A 20,895-nucleotide genomic window follows, 5' to 3' on the forward strand; every position below is an offset into this window, starting at 1 on the left:
GTTTTGTGTACATTTTGGCTATGAAGCATGGTATAATGAAAAGCACAAGGATCAGAAACATTCCAAAACCTACATATTTTGTAGTGTCTCTTAGCAATGAAAAATATAAATGTAAAATGCTGCCCTGGATTATTCTTTGAAAAAGTAAGTTCAGAGTGTCATGGACCATTAGGGTTGGGGCAGGTGTCCTCCTACCTCTTACCCCCAGTCATGTCAGTTTCTCACTGTATGCACTGAGACAATGGAGGAACTAAGAATTAAATTGCTCTGTAAAATCATGCAGCTCATTTGTGGCAGCTTCAGGACCAGACACCTGAGTTCTTAACCTGTTTACTTTGGCCAGAAAACATTTATTAAAATGTAATGGTACTATAAAAAAGTTCATGCTGAGTGTGGTGGTGTATGTCTGTAAGCTCAGTACTCTGGAACACTGAGACAACAGGATGCCAAGTTTGAGCCCCTACTGGGCAACATAGTGATGTAATGAGGGCTTGACTCAGAAAAACATTTTTTTAAAAGGCTGGAAATGTAGTTTGGTCAGAAGACCCTAGGTTCAATCTCTAGAACTGGAAAAAAAGGGAAATTTTCAACTATTTATAAAAATTTTCCATACATTTATAGCACAATATATTTCTAAGTGTTTTAGCCAGATAAAATTAGAATACACATGCATATTCAAACACAATTTTCTTAAAAAGAGAAATAAACTAAAATGGATTTTATGTACAATAAAAAGACAGGATGTGTCCATTTCCTTGCCTCCATATATGTTAGCATTTTCCCTGTGCTATATTTTGAGGAAGAGATACTATGGCTTAGGAAGCTATAGTAAACTAGATTAAAAGATCTTGGAAGAATAGCATTTTAGAAAGACTTCTATGTAACTAAGCTGCTAATATAGGCCTCTCTTTAACTTTATTAAGTATTGTATTTGAATAAAACACCTAAAAAGTTAAAAGGAACTGTGTGCTATAATTTGGATGCTGGATGACCCCCAAAGGCCTGGATGCTGCAGGCCTGGTGCCAGGCTGGCAGGACCGGGAGGTATAGCGGGTCCTTAGGTCACTGTGCCTTCAAAGGGGACTGTGAGACCCCAGCCCCTTTCCTTCCTCTTTACTTCCAGGCTGATAAGGTGAGTAGTATGGCTCTGCCGTGTGTTCTTCCCATGATGTGCTGCTTGCCACAGGCCCAAAACCTTAGGGCCACTGATCATAGACTAGAACCACCAAAACTGTGAACCACAGTGAACTTTCTTTTTTAAATATTATGAGACAGTCATCATAGGTATTTTGCTATAATGATGGGAAGCTGATTAATACACTATGAAATCTATTCATAACTCAATGGGTTGTTTCATGTGTTTTGAAATTAATTTTATATTACACGAGGAATTCAGGAGTTCACTCTTTTGTAAAAGATTAAAACTGGCACAAACATTTAAAATTTCTCTGTATGAATAACCTCTAACCTCACCATCTTCCCTGGAGGCTAATTCCTTCTGTGAACTGGGGTTTATGTTTTTAAGCCTTTTCCTATGCTTTTGATTTTCTTTAAAATATGCCACATTGCTTTATATTGTTCTGTAACTATATGTTTAGAACTATAGAGTTCTTTCTGTATCTGTACGTACACATATTCATCTTACTCCTTTTAACTGTCACACATTTTTTAGTGTGAATACGCCACAATTTATTTACCTATCTTTCTGTGGTGATTTCTTGTGTTTTGATTACTACAAATAGCATTGTAGTCCACATCCTTGTATTCTTTTCCTGTGGTAGATTTGTTTTTTAAAAAGACCTTTACTGTGGTATAATTTTCATGCAACAAAATTCATGAGTTTTAAGTGTACAATTCAACACTTTTCAGTAAACACAGGATTGTGCAACCATTGTCACAATTTGCTTAGAACATTTCTGTCTGCCCAAGGGGTCCTCAGTGTCCACCTGCAGTTATTCTCCACTCTGACTCCTACCCCCAGGTAATTACTCAGATCGACTTTGAAGAAATCTTATTTCGGTATTTTTTCAAAAATAAGGAATTATCACCAATCTTCAGATGTTCCTCTAAAAATATCATCATTTTTCTAGGCAGAAGCAGTTGGGAAGGGAATAGCAGGTTCTCTTTTTAAAGGGCGGGATCACCTATTCTCTGAAGAGGAAGGGTGGATGAGCCAAGGGAGCCCAAGTGACGACACTGTTGGAAAGAGGTGCTGAGACAGTGAATGTGGTGTTTGTGACCAGTCCACGTGGCATAAGGTTTTGGTATCTGTCACGAAATCATAGTTTCACCGCTGCCCTTTGTAAGTAAATTGAGGCTCAAATATGCTGGAAAATATGGTAAAGGTAAAAGAGATGTTGCAACTGTAACAGATTGTGCGTCTCTTTAAATACTTTCTCTACTAATGGAAGAGTACAAAAATGAGACTATCACCTCATACTTTGATTTTGCTACATTAACAGAGCTGTTTCAAGTAGCTTTTTTACACTTCTAAATTTAGTGTTTTGGATTTTCAGGACAGAGGAACATGACAAACAAAAGGCATATATTTGCAGGTGGCATAATCACCACTGCACTATCCAGAACCTAGTACGCTGGTGTGGACCCTGTGATGGGTGAAAGCTAGCTAAGGCACAGCCCCAACACAGCTGGAAGAGTAGCTGGCTTGCAGTTAGGATGGGCTAGGAATGGTGCCACACCCCAGGTTTGAGGTAGGGCATTCCAGAAGCAGACACCCCCCAGTATGCTCACCTACACAGCCTTCTCCATCAGGCCTGCGGGCCATGCCGGGTGGACAGATGCACATGAAGGTGCCGATCAGGTTCTTACACACCATGCCCCTGGATTCACAGTCATGCAGCCCTTCAGCACATTCATCTAGGTCTATTTTTAATAGACAAAACAAAAATAGGCATTCTCTGGAGAAGGTTATCGTTAATAATTTTAAATCATTTTTTTTTTTTTGAGACAGGGTCTCACTATGTAGTTCAGGCTGCCTTGAACTTACTGTGTAGCCCAAGCTGACCTCAAACTCACAGAGATCCTCCTGTCTCAGCCTCTCATGTTCTGAGATTACAGGCATGTGCTACCATGCCTGGATCAAGGTCAAAAAGTTAAAAGGATTTTAACATGTTATTTTATGGTGTGACAGAGTTTTCAACTATTGGTTATATTCCAGATGTGTAAGAGTTTCAGCAGTGGTACTAACAATAAGCTCTGAGAAGGGCAATCCTTGCTTTAAGAAGAGTCCAGAAGTCTAACAATAGTGGGCTTCTCAACTATCTTCCCTTCTTTGACTTAAATGTACAATCAAGTGTTGAGTCACTTAGGTATGAAAATCTACCCACAGAATACCATCATATTTATTTCTATAAAGTTGTAGAAGCAGCCAGCTGAGAATTTTGAAATCATTAGAATACATCCCAGCATTGCAAATAAAGTTCTTACTCCTCCCTTGGCTGGGGCCTTACCTTTGCACATCTTTTGGTCTTCCCTGAGGGCGTAGCCTATTGGGCATGTGCATTCATAGGATCCAAAGGTGTTCATGCAGCGGAAAGCACACAACAGCGGGTTCTGGGCACATTCATTGATATCTGATCAACGAAATGGCAGACATGCACTTAGCTTAGAGCTCTAATTACTTATTTAAAGAAGCACTGATGAGTTTACTTGGCAGTCAGGCAGAAAAAAATAGGTAATAAAATTTACATATCTGGGATGTAGAATTTGGTAACTAGAAAATCCATCCTTCAAGACATAATAGATATAATCTCTGAAAAAATACAGCAACCACCTTGAGTTTTTTAGTGTGAGTTGAAACCCAGAGCAAATAAGCAGCAAGGAATAATTTCCACCTTCTTCTTTTTCTTTTCTTTTCTGCAATTACCCTGAAGATAACCACTGTCACAGAGGGGTCAGCAGTTGGTACCTAAATCTCCACAAAAACCTTTTTGAGATTCTGCCCAGAAGAACCAGGAGAAGGGAACTTGGGACCAATCCTGCTAAAGAGTGAGCCCAAGTTGCTGACTGTCCCATGCATTTGTGGGTCAAAAGCAAGGAGGCTGGAAAATGAGGCTTACACAACAGAACTGAATCCTGAGCCATTTCCCTCCTCACATGTGGTATTGTGTCCACTCAAAGTAACTGTCTTCCTAGACAGAAGCATCAGTGTTCTCCGGAGTAATCTCAAGAGAAAAAAAAACACACCAAAAAAACAGATGCCAATCCTGAGATGACCCAGATGCTGGAATTATCAAACATTTGTGATGAATATGATTGTTAGTAAACTATCAGAACAATAAAAATAAAGATGGAAAAATTTAAAAAGCCACTTTCTGTATCAAGAAGAAATGATGCTTAAGACAAGGCTCACTTGCCTTCACAATTCATCATGGGCCCTGGCTCGAAGCCATCATTGCAGTTGCATTCGAAACTCCCAATCACATTGGTGCATGTGCCATTTCCACATGGGTTGCCAATTGAACACTCATCGGTATCTGAAGAGAAGAGTAAGAAAGTGCCACAAAGTTTGGAGAAGTTTTCGTTTTAAAAAAGCATGCCTAGGAAGACCCAGACTGGCCTTTATACATTTCTGGGACCTGTGAAAGGCACAGTGACCTTTACACCTTGTGGCTTTGGCTCCATACTTTTATGCAGTGCAGGGAGCCCAAAAGGATCAGTGTACAATGCTCTGATTCCCAGGTGGCAAAACTTTCCCTGAAGGTTACAAATCCAGAAGAGGGACAGGATCCACTGCTTCAACAGCAGATAGAGAAAGATGTAAAGGAAAATGGATCTCCCTCCCAATTAGAAGTTTTAGCAATTTTAAGCCTCTATAGAGACATCAGAGTTTGTATATTTGACTGAAGACTTGTTGGGCAACTCTTCATGTTCAAATAAACCAGGTCAGACTGGAAGATTCAAGGTGAGTGAAAGAAGAGCTGTTACTAGTTTCTCTTCCTGGCTTTGCAAATCCTCCCACCACTCCGAGGTACCTGAGAGACCTGAATATGAAAAATAAAACAGAACTTTCAAATTATAGACGTAGAGCTGATACTTACCCACACAGCGCACTCCGGTGTAATCAAGGTTGTAGCCCATTGGACATTCACAGCGGAAAGATCCATCAGTATTGATGCACTGGCCATTTGAGCAAATGCCTGGGCTCTCAAGACACTCATTGACATCTAAGATACAAAACTGCGCATCAACCCTCATATGAAAAGATATGACAGTACCATTCATATCTACTCAACACAGATTTAAAATTAATAAAATGTGTAGATATTTATCAGAGAAATGTGTATTTCAGATATCATGTCATAGTCTTCTACATAATGCACATGATACATAAATATTACATGTGCATTAAATATAATATACTATGCATTACATAGTAAAATTACCATGATTTATTATAAAATAAATGAAAGATGATGTATCTGTATAAAATGTGAATGTAGAAATAAAATATATCCAAGCATACCTTCACGTGTGTCATGAAGACTTGGGACAGTCCCATGGCCATATGGACACAAATCCTGGAATGCAACTATAGAGAAATGGATATATTCTCCATTATTAAAGAACTTAAACTATCAGAGAACTTAAGAGCCAATTAACAACGCACATGAAATTGACTTGATTATTTATCCTCTACAAAGCCACAAGACTCTCATGCTTATTTCAAAAGCAACACTGAGAAAATTGAGATGGCCACCCAAGCTTGTCTTTGAAGGGTGCCACTGGACTGGGGTTCCTGAGCTTTCTGTTTGTTCATTTAACACTTAACAGCCAAGAAGAGCTCCCTGCCCTTTACCCACAGAAGCCATTTTTAACCTGGAAAGCAAGCCAGTTTGCTCTCATCAGGAATTATTACACAACAAACTGGTGTTATGAGATTAGGGATGCAGCTGGTTTCTTCCTGCAATCAGCCATTATGCTGAGTGGACTTCTCAGAATTTTATGTAATATTTTGAGTTTGTGATAGTACATCCACGTGGGACTTGGTTTTAGTTTTGTTTTGTGGTGCTGGGGATCAAACCCAAGGCCTTGCACTTGCTATGCATGTGCTGTGCCACTGAGCCTCACCCTGGGACTGCTCATGTGGAACTCCTCAGCAATCTGGACTATAATTTCCATTTTCTTCTTGATTCTCCCGCCCTGCACCTCTCAAACTCATTCTTTTGCAAGCAAGTCATACTAACCTTGGGAGGAAAATGAAAGAAACAGTTAACCCTACCTGTGCTTACACAGGTTGTATACAAATGTTGAAAGAGAGCCCTCAGACTAGGGTGCTCACTGAGCCATCAAAATTTATTCACGAGAGGATAATTTCACCCTCAAAATATTCATAAATTACACATCAAATTGACTGGCAAGTATTCAAAAACCAATGAAAAGGTGCTCATGCAGTTACTCTTACCTTCGTCGTCTTTGGGGCACAGCTCACAGGGGTCCCCCCACCCCTCTCCGGGCATCTTACTGCAGCAGCACTTTGCTTTGGTGGTGTTGAAGGCTTTGGGTACGGAACACTTTCCGTTCTCAAAATTTGTGAAGCAGAAACTCTGGCGAGTATCTAATCAACAAAGCAAACACAACAGAGCTCCTGACTGGCCATTGAAACAAGTGGAACAATTTGTATATAATTCCTGCAACTCTGTTTCTGACAGAATATTTCTCATGGGAAGAACACACAATACAGCTTAAATGAGCAGTTAGAGACACCTCTGAAAATCCTGTTGTTTATGTTCAGCTGTCAATTCAAATTAACCTGTCTATAAAATTTTATGCAATTATTCAAAGCACTTAAAATATTCTTAAAATGTACTGACAATATTTGAGAAATCATGTTCAATCAAAATGTCCCACATAGAATCTTTTAAAATTGTATTATAGGCTAACACAATTCTTGATAATTTTCAGTAAATTAAATCGTATCAGAAGCAAGTCATGCACCAATATACAAAATATTTTCCAGCAATAAAATGAAAATAATGAACCAGGCTAATGATTCTTCTTTTAATAGACAGTCTAAAAAGTATAAACAGTACAATAATTAGAAGCACCTTAAAATTGTCTATTGCATATACTTTTGAGATCCGTATTTTAAAATTACCTGGTGGTTTATCATCTAGCTTTGAAGTTTCTTAGTGTCAGCTATGACAAAAAAGTAACCTTACCAAAGCATCTCCGTCCATTATCAGACAACACAAAGCCAGGAGGGCAGATGCACTGGAAGCCCCCAGGTGTGTTGGTGCAGGAACCAAAGAGACAAATGTTGGGGTCCTCATCACATTCATTTATATCTGCAGAGCAGGGGAGAATTTGTTAGTTTAATCAAATCAATACACTGTTTAATATTGAAAAAATATATTTGTCCATACTACATTAGTCCACCAGCCAAGGGATATCTGGTAGAAAACAAGAGATTATATTATACATAGGTTTAATTTATTCTATTATTGCTTCAAAAGTCAAAGATTATGTTCAATTTCAACCAACCTTGTGCCAGAAAGTCCCAAGTCCATCTTGGGCTCCTTGCACTTGATCCCTAAGAGTGCATTTACCTGTCCACCTACCCACCTAACTCAACCAGCTCCCTTCCTTGACAACATGCTGGGCCATCCAAACAGGGAACCAGGAATCACCCTTATTTCTCCCTCTGACATTTTAACCCCCATGTGCAAGCAGCAGGTGGCCTCCAATTCTACTTGCTCAATACTTTTCAGCCTATCATATTTGCCACCTGGATCACTGTAAGTCATATAACTGACTTCTGCGCTTTTCATCTCTTCTGGTTTTCACACTGCCGCTGGGGTTGCCATCTAAGTGCCTATGGGAGTAGGAGGACTCTGATATATTATGAGAATGTTATTGTCCCCACCCCTATGATCTCAGAAGGGGCACTTAAAATAAATGAGGATACTGTACCAGTAACTTATAGTCATTTTTCTATTTAAGTGGTCATTTAGTGGGTTATTTTAACTAAACGAATATCAATTATATAACTTCAATCATATCAGAAGGTGAGCTTGTTGCATCCTCAGCTTCTAGAACAGTGTCTAGTACATAATAAGTTCTCAATTTGTATGTGCAGGGATGCCCATGTAGCTCAGTGGTGCCATGCCTGGCTGGCAAGCGCAAGGCCCTGAGTTCAATTTCCGGTATCGCAAAAAATCAATCAATCCATTTGTATGTGCAGAATGAGAATGAATGAGTTAAATCACACCTTTTCTAAAAACAAAAATACCGTGCAATGGCACCACAATGCCTGCAGATCTGAGTTCAAGCTTCTGAGTCCAAGCTTCTGAGCCAGCCATCCAATGTCCCTTACTATGCTTGTGTTATCTGTATTTTCAAAGAACCTCTCCATTCTCTTTCATTCTTTGATTAATAAATTCTCATTCACAACTTAAGAGTGACCCAGAATGTCACTGACCCTTTGTTGATGGGCTTTCTTGAAATTCCACCCTGTCCTCACTACCATAATTATTCACAGCTTTCTATTGTGCTCCCATGTCCTGGATGCACCTGCAGCACAGTGTTTGTCACGTAGTGTTAGAAATGGGGCTTCACAAAACAGGTTTACATGTTCAACTCGTCTTTTCCACCAGGCGGTGAGTTTCTTGAAGGCAGAGCCCATGTCCCTGCATTTGCAGCACCCAGAGAGGTGCCACAGGTTTGCTATACTACTCTCTGGAATGCAGGGTGGAAGTGTTTGTGCACACATAACTGTGTGCATGTTTGCACATGTATGTGTTTACGTCAGGGAAAATCTCATCTGTGAAAAACAGGTAGAGGAGATACTGTCTGGAGGAAAGAGTAAAGTGAGTTAATTAAAAAATCACTTTCCCAGAGATGAGAAATAGTTGCATGACTAACAATGAATAAAAGAGAATATTTATGAGATTTAATAAAGGTTAACTAAATCAAAGATACAGATACATCCACTGAGACAAAAGTTTGCCGAGGGTATGTGACACAAAGTGGCACATTTACTTCTACTTCTCCCTTAGTAGCTAACATTCTCTGCTGCTGTTAATTGTTCCATGAAGAGATGGATCATAGGCATGATGAAGAATCAGGATGAAATATGAAAAAAGAAAATAGTATAAAGAGAGGATCTTAAGCTTTTCACGAAACTTAGCAAGATGATGCTGGTATGATTATTTATTTATTTTAAGTATTAAAACACAAGGCAATATTGTAATAACCTATAAAGTGAGAGAAAATCAGAAGTCCAGGAGTAGCCATAATGTTCAATTATATGGCCTGAAACACAATTAATCCTACAAAGTAAATTTTTTTTACTGCTCTATAACTCTCTCGAATGTCAACAGTGGAGCTACCTATTTTTAGATGGAATCTTGCCAAGGGTTACAGAATTAAAAAATGAACAACTCAAAGGCAAAAACCAACAACAAAATGTCCTTAGGCATCCCTTCACATTAGAAAAACCACCCTAAGATGGTGGTGCTTCTGAATTTCAACAAGGCTGTAAAAAGTAATTTGTACAAAAGTGAAACAAAGTGAACTGAAAGGAGGTCAGCTTTCATCATGTTCAGCAGGCAATTCTGGGACCCACTTCTGATGTGGTTATAGTGCTCTGTGTGCTGGAAGACTTTCAACAGAAAAACATCCGCTATGACAAATGGATTAATATTTTCTGTTTTGACAGGAGGCATTCCCCAGGAAAAATTGTCTCAGCAGAATTGTCCAAGATTTTCTGCTTCACATTTCCAGGCCCCTCGGCACCTTTAATAATGGTTTTAAAGTTGGGTGCCAAAGATTATAATTTTTGTAGGCACTTTTTAAATTTAGTAGAAAGTCTCTGTTGATGTTTGGAAAAAAGATTAGAGTCTGATGAAAATTCCTTGACTAGCATAAGATTTCTGTTAATGAAAAAAAAAAATCCCACATCCTTAAGATTTTTATTCCTACCATTCCACCATCAAATCATTTCTGATGGTTCCATAAAACAAATGTAGGCAGCTGTATGTTCAGTTCCTTAGGTCAGCACAATTACAGTGGTTGGGACTTCATGTATTTCCATAGAGTTTGTACTAAGTCTTATTTTGCTGCACAATTTAGCATGAATGTTAGTCTTACCAATGCAGTTCTCGCTCTTTACTTCATATCCTGGGGGACAGATGCATCTGAAGGACCCCTCCAAATTCTGACAGGTCCCAGGAGAACAAGAGCCAGGAAGGGTAACACATTCATTAGTATCTTTAGAGAGAAAGAAGAGGAAAAATAATTAAAATATGAGATGATTCCTGCATAGATTTGTCTTCTGAATGATATCAACAAGAACTCAGGGCTGGAGATGTAGCTGAGAGGTACAATGCTGGCCTAACATGTGGGAGGCCCTGGGTTTGACCCCTAGTACCACCCAATTTTCCCTTCAAAAAATCATGAATTCTTCTTGGGCCCAATATCTGTGAGGTCATCATGAACAAATACTCTCTAACTACTCTTCTGATACGTTGGGTAGTTCTTATTTGGCAAGTTTTAATTTTTTGGATGTGTTTCTTTTGCCTATTTTTATTAAGACATGGACAGCTTCAAGTTCTACCCCAATAAAAACACTGTGTAACTGTTGGCTAATACCATATGCCAAAGTTTTCCATCTTAGGGTATCTTCTTCATGTGATATGAAGATCAAATGAAATGTACAAGAGTTAAGTGTGTCTCTCACACTTAACTGTGTGTGCCACACAGGGGAGTCACATTATTTCACAACAAAAACAACATAAAGACTATTGTGTAAATTCTTACCTATACAGTTTTTACTATCTGGAGTAAGTTCATAACCCTCATTACATAAACACTTGAAGGAGCCAATTTCATTAAAACATCTTCCATTTCTGCACACCTGACCAAAAAAGGAGCTGCACTCATCGATGTCTGTAAGTGAAGAGGAATTAGCCTTTCAGAGAGAGCTCTTACAGGTGTATCATTTCACGAACTGAAATTTAAAAACATATTTATAAAAACTCTACATTATAATTCTTCCTTACCATGGAGAAAAATGACACATTGAAGGTTTGTGTAACTAATAAGGTCACATAGATCCCGACTGTATTTCAACTTCAGGGGTATAATTTTTGACAATATAACTCATGGATTTATAACCAGATGAAAGTTGAAGGCTGCTGGTATTTGATCCCCAGCACCACAAAACCAACCAACCAAACAAACAAACAAACTGCTACCTAGAATGAAAAACACTTCAGCACTGCGTACATGTGCTGATTTTTTTTTTTAAAAGGGCACTAAAGATTAGGATTTTAGTTAATCTTTGGGTTGATTATGTGTGAGTAACATCCTGGGTTGACTGAAGACTACTTTGAGTCTGAGAAACTATAGTCAGGAAGGTGGGAGTTGAATAAAATGTCCACTTAGCTACAAATATTTTCACAATTGCAGAATTCTGAAAAATAAAAGCAACAGGAACAAATGGTGGTTTGCATGGTTTGCATGGGGAGGTGGAACTGAGGTGTGACAATCCCACAGTGGTAGAAAAGGCTTTCAGGCTCATGTGCCTCGCAAGTGGGGAGCAACGAGTGCATGTTTGCTGTCACTTTTATTATTTCTTCCATCCTCATCAAGAACCAACCTCATTGCCACTAATTCCCAAGCCATATTTGTCTGTAAATCCTGTCCTACCACCAGGAGAGGTTTCTGAGATGATGGGGAGACCTAGTCACTATGCTTGGTTTTTGTGGTAAAAAGCATCCAGGCTTCAAAAGCAGAGGGAAAAGTAAATTTCGGGACACAGCATGTTTGTAAGTAGGAGGCTTCTGGTATGCGAATGCAAAACAAGAAGGATTTATATACAATACGCGTGGTAATACCAAAACAATTAAAGTCTATCTTTAAATTTATCTAAGGAATGAAAACAACCAAAGCTATAAATCAGTCCCATTATGTAATCACCTAAATGGCCTTTTCCTCTGAATTGATTAGTTGGTGTGCATTTCCAATTTTACCAGAAGTTATTTTCATTCTTGGTTTTACTTTTTATTTAAGCAAACTATATGGAAACGAAACAGAAGCAACACAGGGCTGACAGAAGGACTTACCCAGGCAGTCACTGTTATGCGTGAGTTCAAACCCGGGGTAGCACAGACAGTTATAGGACCCCACAGTGTTCTTGCACGTCCCATTCCCGCACGGATGCCGCTCGCACTCATCCACATCTGCAAACAAGGAGTGGCTCAAAGGAATTCAACTGATAACTAGAACAAAAAGGTTACGAAACTTCTGTACTTCTGCTAGATGCTAAATCACTTAGATTTTTCCAGTATCACGCTAGGGACACATATTTATTTGAGGAAAATAAGTTTGAGGTAGAGAAAATTAAAAATTACAAAATTATAAAATAAATAGATTAATGACTTACAGGCCCATGAAGTGCATGTAACTATCCTAAGCAAGTATTCCCTTAGCAGAGATGTTGTAATTAACTGTAAGTAATCATTTATTAACTGTAAGTAATCATTTATTAACTGTAAGTAATCATTTGAAGTATTAAAGGAATTTATTTTAGGGAGGCTGAGGCAGGAGGATTTTAAGTTCCAGCCAAGCCTGGGCAACTTAGCAAGGCCCATCTCAAAATAAAAAATAAAAAGGGCTAAGGATATAGCTCATTGCAAAGGCCTTGGGTTCAATCTCCAATACCATGAAACAAATAAAACTTAGAAAGGTCATCCATTGCAGGGGAGTAGACTCCCTGGACTAGGAATTCCAGGATGTGAAATTCTTCCATGCAAAAGAAAAAAGGTGCCACTCTTCAGGAAGAAAGCTCCGGGTAAAGGAGGTCTGTTTGATGGAGTCTGATAGACTTTTATCATGGAAGAATTGCTCAAAGTAGGGAAATATTTTTCTCACATGAACTTCTGAATTATAAGTCTCATATTTTTTTTTTGCAAAATCATACTCTTTCCAGGAGTATAGAATGGAGAAGAATGTATAAGCAAGCATTTTCAAAGTCCATGCAAACGGGTCCTGAGCCTGAGTATTTTTGGACAAGCATTGGTTAGAGAATTTTGCCTGTCACCATGGGAGAAATCTGGGGCCAGGGCTGGGGTCTTAGGTGACAATGGATGAGTCCAGATATTCCCCAGGTGTTCCTTGTGGCGTGAATACACTATGAAGGAAATGAATTCTGCCACGCTCAAATCCGAGCTTGATATTCATCTAGATAGTATCTTGAATACCAAAAATAGATGCACAACTCTGTTTTTTTTCTAAAGTGAAAATATGCTAATTATAAATTGCCAAGTTTTAAATTTAATTTTCTTCCTTCAAGCCCAAACAGAGGAATGTTTGGAGAAGGCAGAGCCAACTGGTGACATCAGATGTAAGGAGTTGTGCTCAAGGCATCCAGCCCATCTGCCTTTGAAAACTTACTAATGATCAGCTCAGCAAGGGCTTGCTAAACACTATCATCCCCTAACTAATCACTGTATCAGCTACCAGGAATTTTTAAACGGTTTGGCTATAGTTGCTTCCAAAATTATTTTAAGAGATGAAACATAACAGATGCAGATAAATCCCAAATTATTCAATGATCTGTGCAGAAAGACTGTGTGTGTGTGCGTGCGTGCGTGTGTATGTGTGTGTAAAAAATATCTTTGAAAAATACAGTTACTCTTACTACTCTCTTGCATTCCAAAATGCAATCTTGAGGGTAACATACAGATAGGTAAAGGACGGTTGGCATTCTGGTGAATTCCCCATAACCTGAGTGTCTCAGAGTGTGTGTCAAACAACAAAAGCGTCTTCTAGAGAAAAAGGCTGAGAATCTCTAGACTGAAGAGCATATTGTGGGCTGCCTCTTCTTGCAAATTCTGTTTAAACAGTTTACCAGGGCACAGACACCGTAGTTACTGATGGCACATGATGTACTGGTGCTCTATCCTCAAGTCTTGTCTTAGTCCTACTTCCCGGCCTGGAACTAAATGTTCTCACCCATGCACATAGTCTGGTCTTGAGAAGCTTTAAAGCCATTGTGGCAGATGCACTGGTAACTTCCTTGCAAATCAACACACAGGCCATGACTACAAACATTAGGAATTTCTAAACACTCGTTGCGATCTAAAACAAAAAATAAAAAAGAAATAAAACACATGTTAGACATATCTGATTGTTATTAAGATTCTTTCATTTTTCAGAAATGCATTTCTCTAACCTGCTATTAATTATTACAGACAGGCTGAAAATGAACCATAACAATAGCGGAATCAAAATAAGCAAGGCTTTCAAGTACCCACGTCTCTTTTTTTAATCATGCAATTTTTTAGGCTGATTCATATCTCAAGGATACTATTTTATCCTAAGGAAATCCACTGAAGGAATCTCTTTTCTTAAAAAAGTAACTTATGTTGAAATAGGCTCATTACAAATGAAGAGAGTGAATCAGAAAAATCTTTTCAAAATGACTCTGGAAGGCATTTTTGTAGGAAAGCCCGGGTCTCCTTTTAGTGCAGGAAATCTAATGAAGCTTGTGCCCGATACCGTCGGCCTGTTTCTTACCTACGCAGGCTCCATTGGGTGAAAGTTTGAAGCCGGTGGCACATTCACAGCGGTAACTTCCAGGGCTGTTGATGCAGTCCGCGTTTCGCTGGCAGAGATTATCGCCATTGCTACACTCATCGATGTCTGAAAGAGCAAAGAGTATTCTTCATTGCTCTAGGATCACATGCACTTCCACACTCTGAGGACCAGCTCTTAAATAATAGTAGAAGAAACAGTAACATTTGGAGAACTGCCTATAAGTCATTTTTGTATACCAAACTGTATGCATGAAGGACATACATTATTCAGATTACCTTCACAGACCAAGAGCAGGTCATTGTAACTGAATCCTGTGGGGCATTCACAGCGGAAACTGCCAATCTGGTTAATGCACACACCATTTGCACAAATGCCTGGAATCTCCTTACATTCATCAATGTCTGAAATTAAACAGATTTGGTAAAATATATGTGGTTCTACTTAATGTATTTACCATACAACCTCAAATAATGCCATGTGTATCCTGGAATGAGAATACATATTCAATGTCACACAAATCAAATATATACCAGCATAAATGGTTTTGTGGTTTATGAAAACATAGAGACCATAAAATACATTAGTTCTTCTAATGTAAAAACTTGGAAAAACTTTAAGTGTCTGGCAAAATACACCAAGTGATTTTAGTGTCAGTGTGACAAATGAACTTCTTGAGGAATCAATCTCCTCCTTGAGTTGTATGTCAGGTCATCCTAATTGATGCTATTCATCTGATAAAGTTATGTTTCCTTAAATTTATGTATTTTGTTATAGGTACACATAATGGAAAATTAACACTGTATTGTTTAATAGAGACTTAAGCTGCTTACTAAAACTTCTGAAAAGACTTGAGGAATAAAAAGTACATTCAGAAAGAATTAATTTATCTGAATAGCAATTCTGTAAATTCATAATTACACCAATAAAAACTATACCAAAAGTAAAAATACACCAAAAACTTAAATATATACTGGTACTTCTGAAAATAGCCACTAAGGGTTAAAAGAAGGTGAATTATTTAGTCATGCAATACAATATGTATGATAGGAAAACTAAACAAATGAAAACTGCATGATGTACAAGAAAACTTGACATTGTCATATATTCGTCGTAACTTAATCATCCAATTATGCTGATGGATTAATACCATTAACACGTGGTTAGAGTCTAAGGACGTTATTTTTCTTTTGATTAATTATATTACATTAGAATCCAGATCATTATATTTTGTGGTACTCTTAAATTAAAAAACAACTTGAACAAATTCTTACAGTGACCACCCCCCCATACAATTTGGGAAAACTCACCAACAGCTTTTCCTGTGTGAATGTCAAAGGTGAATCCAGGAATATTTCCACATATGGTTTTAAAGTCAGCTTTAAAACATAAACAAAACAATGCATTTTTAACACTCTCAAACTCATTCACAATAACATTTTACTTTGTATAACTGTCACAAGTATATTTTATATTATTCACAACTAGACATTTTAATTTCTGTTAGTCATTTGATAACAATGCCTGTTACTACAAAAAGTAGATAGAGACATTCTTTACCATTATTGTTATTTCTACCATTAACTTTTACTACTTTGTATTAGATGGTAAATCATTACAAGAGTCAAAACATCTACTTAGGTATTTAAATTCTTTTCTTATGCAGAACTTTAAAAATGATCCATTTTTTTTAGATTGAAAAAAGATTAGGGTACAAATTTAATAAGGGTTTATGACTGCACAGGGATATGGACATGCAAAATAGTATTGTAGTAGAGAAACAGGTTACTAGTAAATAATGAATGAGATGAGAATTTTGTCCCTTTTTTTGAAACCACAAATGTCTATTTCTTGGAACGTGAAATCTGAGAAACAAAAAACAATTTCTCATGAGATAAAAGAGACTATAAGAGTTATTCCTACACATAATTTATCAAATCAACAGCAATGTAAAAGAATACCATTTTTAAGACGCAAAATCTTTCTGATGCTCATTGTTACACAAATGAGTAAAATTCCTGAAAAAAGTATTCAGTAAAACTTGTACTGCATATTATATTTTAAACATCAGGGAAGGGATTTTGTAGATTGCATCTACCAATTATACAGTGAGCACCAGATGTTCAATTTAATGGTTTCTAATTTCCTGACAAAATGAAAATTATAATTGATATATAACCTCATTAATCATCATTATTGTAACCATTTGAATTAGTCTGTCACTATTTATTATCCTGTTTTACAGATGAGAAAATAGTTTCAGAAAGGATAAATCCTCTCCATGAGGTCACATGATAAGTTGTAGAACTTTGATATAAATACAGACTTGTTTCTCAAACTTATTTTTACTCTCTTTTCCAAAGAAAAGCAGTATTTTAATTCCCCAAACTGGTGATTTTCAATTTCTAATTTTGTAGTTTTAAAACTGAGAATCACAAGAACTTATGTAATTTTATGGAAACTTACTGTGTCAAAACAGGGCTAAGAAAAAGCCACTTGATCGCTGAATTTGAGCCACTTTGATAAAGGCTCATGTGTCACTTCAACACTTCTTAAATTTATTTCAGCATCACATTAAATGATATATTTAAGTATGTATAACACAAGCATTATTTGGTAACAAATGTATAATTACTACTTCTTTGTCCTATTGATTCAATTCTTAGTATTTCACGTGTTAAACTTTACCACTCTCTAGATCACAAAAGAACATGCGTGGGTGACAATTTTAAGACAAGTAGTTTTTGCTTTTGTTTGTTTATCTTTCATTTTTTTCTTTCAAATGAATTTATGCTTATGAGAAAAATACTACCATGTAAAGGCAAGTTCTTTTTTCTGCCTAAAACTTTACTTAAGTCTTAGGGATAGAAAGCGTAAGTAACATTTTGACAAACTACGTAAAACTGTGCTCATCAAATATACTTTTCCAAATTGAATTTAAAAAACAATGAATTTCATGGCTTTTAAATTATTTTATCAAAATGTATTTTCTGTGTCTAATACTGTGACACAATAGTTGCTCATTAAATACTTGTTCAACCAATAAATCAGTAAAAGACTGTATGATAAAAGGTAAGAGTTTAAATGGACCAATGTTATAAATGCTAACCATTTTAGCAATGAAGTCTATTTTTGGGATGTGAAGGTGTCTGAGAGATCAGTGGTGGACTCTCAAAGAGGGCTGCTTGGGAAACTGAGCTAGATAGTACGCTCAAATGTTTTCAGAGTTGAGTGTCTCTGGTTTGGGTACAGCTGACTTTTACTCTACTGTGATGCAGATGTGTGCATTGCCAACCCAGCCTGCAGCAGCAGAGCGAGCAGCGTGCCTACCTGTTCCTGGTGTTGGGCACGGTTCACAAGGTTTGTTCCATGCTTTGCCCACATTGTATGTGCAGCAGCACATCCTCTTTGTCACATTAAAAGGCAACTCATTCTCACAAGTGGTTCCATTATAACTTCGGTAGCAAAAGCTTTTTCTCATGTCTACATAGAGGAAAACAAATAAGCTCGCCAGTCATATCAGGAAACAGCAAGGAAGCCTGTAAGCCTGTATACATCAAACTGTTGTCATTAATGTAATCGAGAAACTTCTCTCATTCACAGACATCTTAAAGAAGCTCTGTAAGCTGGTAAATCATTTTTAGATTAACATCTCTCCTATTTTTAGACAGAAGTTTTCATTTATAATTTTACAGGGTGAAAATTTTGTATTTCTCTACTCAAAAAGCGTGTAATTTAAAAAGCATTAATTTTTATATGGTCTCTTGTATAATTTTCAGTTCATATAAATGGACAATTAAAATCATTTAAGAATATATAACTAGTGAAAAGTTTTTTCTTTAGATGGTTAAAAACATAACTATAAAAGCCAAAGGTCAAGAACTTGACACAGAATCAATAGTTTATAGGGCTCTGTAACAATTCATTCATGAAGATTTAATTCCTAAACATTCTGAATAGTAATTCTGATACAGCAGTGCCTCGTGTGCAAAGTTAACAACAGCGCCCACATTAATGAATCTCAGAGACCCCTGCTCACCCATGCAGTTGTGGCCCCCGTTGACCTGCATGTATTCAGGTGGGCAAATGCAGGTGTAGTTGCCCAGGGTGTTATAGCAGGTCCCAGGCCCACACACGCCAGGATGGGCAAAACACTCATCGATATCTGCAGTAGACAAGAACATCTATGAATTGATAAAGGTATTTCTATGAATGTATTATTATTTAGACCACTGAACACAGCGTAGGCAATTCCTCATTTATATAAAACCTAGAGATAAAGAAAATATCTCAAGATATAGATTTATATGACACAAGTATATCTTTCTTCAAAAGAAAAAGGTTCTCAATATTAAAAAATTCTAAGTTACACAAAGACATTATTCTAAAGTGGCAAAAATAATCATATGTTTTTCAAGTGGAATTCCCTTAAAGCCTGCTTTTCTCTTATGTTATTTAAACTAAGTTTTTAATGCTAATTTAAAACTGAATGCCTTTATCTTTGTAGTTCCATTCAAATCAATACCTCTTCAGGGAATCTAGAAGCGGGGTAAGCTGCTGGTTGTTTTCCTTATTAAGTCACATTTTCTCCAGATGTATTTATTTAATGTTTCCAAATAAAGGTTCTAACAGAAATCATTATGTTTAGTTGCTCATTTTAAGAAGCATTCATTCATTCCACAAATAAATGCTGACATTCTACTGCAAGCCAGAACTTGCAGTGACAGAGACGAGTAAGAAATGGACTTTGTCTCCAGGAGCCCCACCGAAGCCTCCACCACAGGCGAGAGGCGAGACAGGTTCCTAAAAGGGTGAGTCACAGTGCCAGGTGGGAAGTGACAGTGGAAGCAAAAAAGGATTTGCCCAATCTTTGAACTTCATATCACGTCCAGTATTATAAATATGGAACAATATTAATACTCATATGTAAACTTACCTACTTTACTACATAAAATATAAACCTCGTCAATATTTACACTAATAATTGTATGTTTTCACACTATTCCGTTTCCCCCATTTATACCTAATCAACTGTCAAAAAATAATAGTAAATTATAACAAGTGAGGCATAAATTCATCTATCATCAGACAGCAGCAACATTGATATGAACAAAATAAAGCTAAGAAGCAATTTCAACAGATCCCTGGGAAGAATGTGAGGCTGTGCCTCTTCCCTTGCCATGAAGGGCAGGTTTGGTGCACCTTACCTTCACAGATGCGGGTTTCCTCGCTGAGGTAGTAGCCTTGTGGGCACTCGCACTGGAAGCTCCCAAAAGTGTTGATGCAGTTTCCACCCTGGCAGAGACCTGGTAACTCCTGGCACTCATCAATGTCTACAGAGGGAGAGACAGTTCACATGCAACAAGCACCACTGTGAGAGACAAGGTCTAATACCAGAGCCCTCACATGCCTAATCTTGTAAGACCCACAGACATTTATGCATCCAAATAGATGAACTTGGGTGGTGGGTTCATTCTGACCCTGGATTTTCTTAGTTTTGCCACAGAACTTTGCCATTTCCTGAGAACAGTGATAAAAGCAAGTTGGGGATGATTCAAGTTGTAGGCAATGGGAAAGGAGCATTACTCTGCAGAAGAAGCAGGTTTCAGATCCCCACAGTGAATTATCCACTCTTACCATTCGTGATAAAAGTAGACATTCAATATTCTAGTAATTGATAGCCCATTGATAATCTCACTAATCTTGGTAGGATTGCTCCATATTAACTTTCGTACCACCTCTTCTCTAAAACAAACTCTTTATTTAAACCTAGGTGAGGGCTCACCTTCTAAGATGATTGTGATGGGGTTAGGTCGAAAGCCTTCACCTCCAGGACACAGGGTATAATATTCAGCTGCAAAAGAGTGAAGAAGAGATTTGATGTCAGTGTCCAAATGGCTGAGACCAGACACAAGAATTCAGCAACTGCGAGGCTCACAACATCCATCCTAGTAGAGGTATCCATATTTTCCCCATTGTCTTTTCAAATGCGTATTACAGTTTACTTGAAAAAAGGTAATTTGTTCATAAATGATCCATACACTAAAATAACAAAAGCCATTTTTTTTAAAGGGAAAATTCCCTCACAGACATTCATATCACAACTTTCTTGACTAGTAAATAAAAACTAAAAGACTATGTGGTACACATGTGCATACAGAGACACATGTTTCAATTTGAGGTATTCTGTGACTGACTTCAGGAATGTGACCCACCTATGAACCTGAACTAATAACCTCTGAGAAGAACCGGGAATGGCCTTCATCTTTGATACTGTGGAGAAATGATATTATTGCCATTCATACTGGACTGTGGTTAAACATTGTTCTTTCAAAC

At 37.5% G+C, this 20,895-nt stretch overlaps 1 protein-coding gene across 1 annotated transcript in view; it reads right to left on the bottom strand.

Annotated features, from left to right (window-relative positions):
* Positions 1-20,895, bottom strand: part of Fbn2 (fibrillin 2) — a 247,670-nt gene that overhangs the window by 21,318 nt on the left and 205,457 nt on the right. The window contains exons 38-55 of the mRNA XM_004854441.4: positions 20,345-20,413; positions 19,767-19,892; positions 18,599-18,724; positions 17,890-18,042; positions 15,870-15,938; positions 14,838-14,963; positions 14,542-14,667; positions 13,978-14,103; positions 12,087-12,203; positions 10,780-10,908; positions 10,111-10,230; positions 7,182-7,307; positions 6,425-6,577; positions 5,486-5,551; positions 5,061-5,186; positions 4,377-4,496; positions 3,471-3,593; positions 2,752-2,883 (exon numbers count right to left, since the gene is read on the bottom strand). Of these exons, the coding sequence (XP_004854498.2) occupies positions 2,752-2,883; positions 3,471-3,593; positions 4,377-4,496; positions 5,061-5,186; positions 5,486-5,551; positions 6,425-6,577; positions 7,182-7,307; positions 10,111-10,230; positions 10,780-10,908; positions 12,087-12,203; positions 13,978-14,103; positions 14,542-14,667; positions 14,838-14,963; positions 15,870-15,938; positions 17,890-18,042; positions 18,599-18,724; positions 19,767-19,892; positions 20,345-20,413 (2,133 nt within the window). The remainder of the gene's footprint in view (positions 1-2,751; positions 2,884-3,470; positions 3,594-4,376; positions 4,497-5,060; positions 5,187-5,485; positions 5,552-6,424; positions 6,578-7,181; positions 7,308-10,110; positions 10,231-10,779; positions 10,909-12,086; positions 12,204-13,977; positions 14,104-14,541; positions 14,668-14,837; positions 14,964-15,869; positions 15,939-17,889; positions 18,043-18,598; positions 18,725-19,766; positions 19,893-20,344; positions 20,414-20,895) is intronic.

This window comes from Heterocephalus glaber, unplaced genomic scaffold (assembly GCF_053883595.1).
Source record: "Heterocephalus glaber isolate CG9 unplaced genomic scaffold, H.glaber_assembly_v1.0 deba00001463, whole genome shotgun sequence".
In the NCBI taxonomy this organism is placed as follows: Eukaryota; Metazoa; Chordata; class Mammalia; order Rodentia; family Bathyergidae; genus Heterocephalus; species Heterocephalus glaber.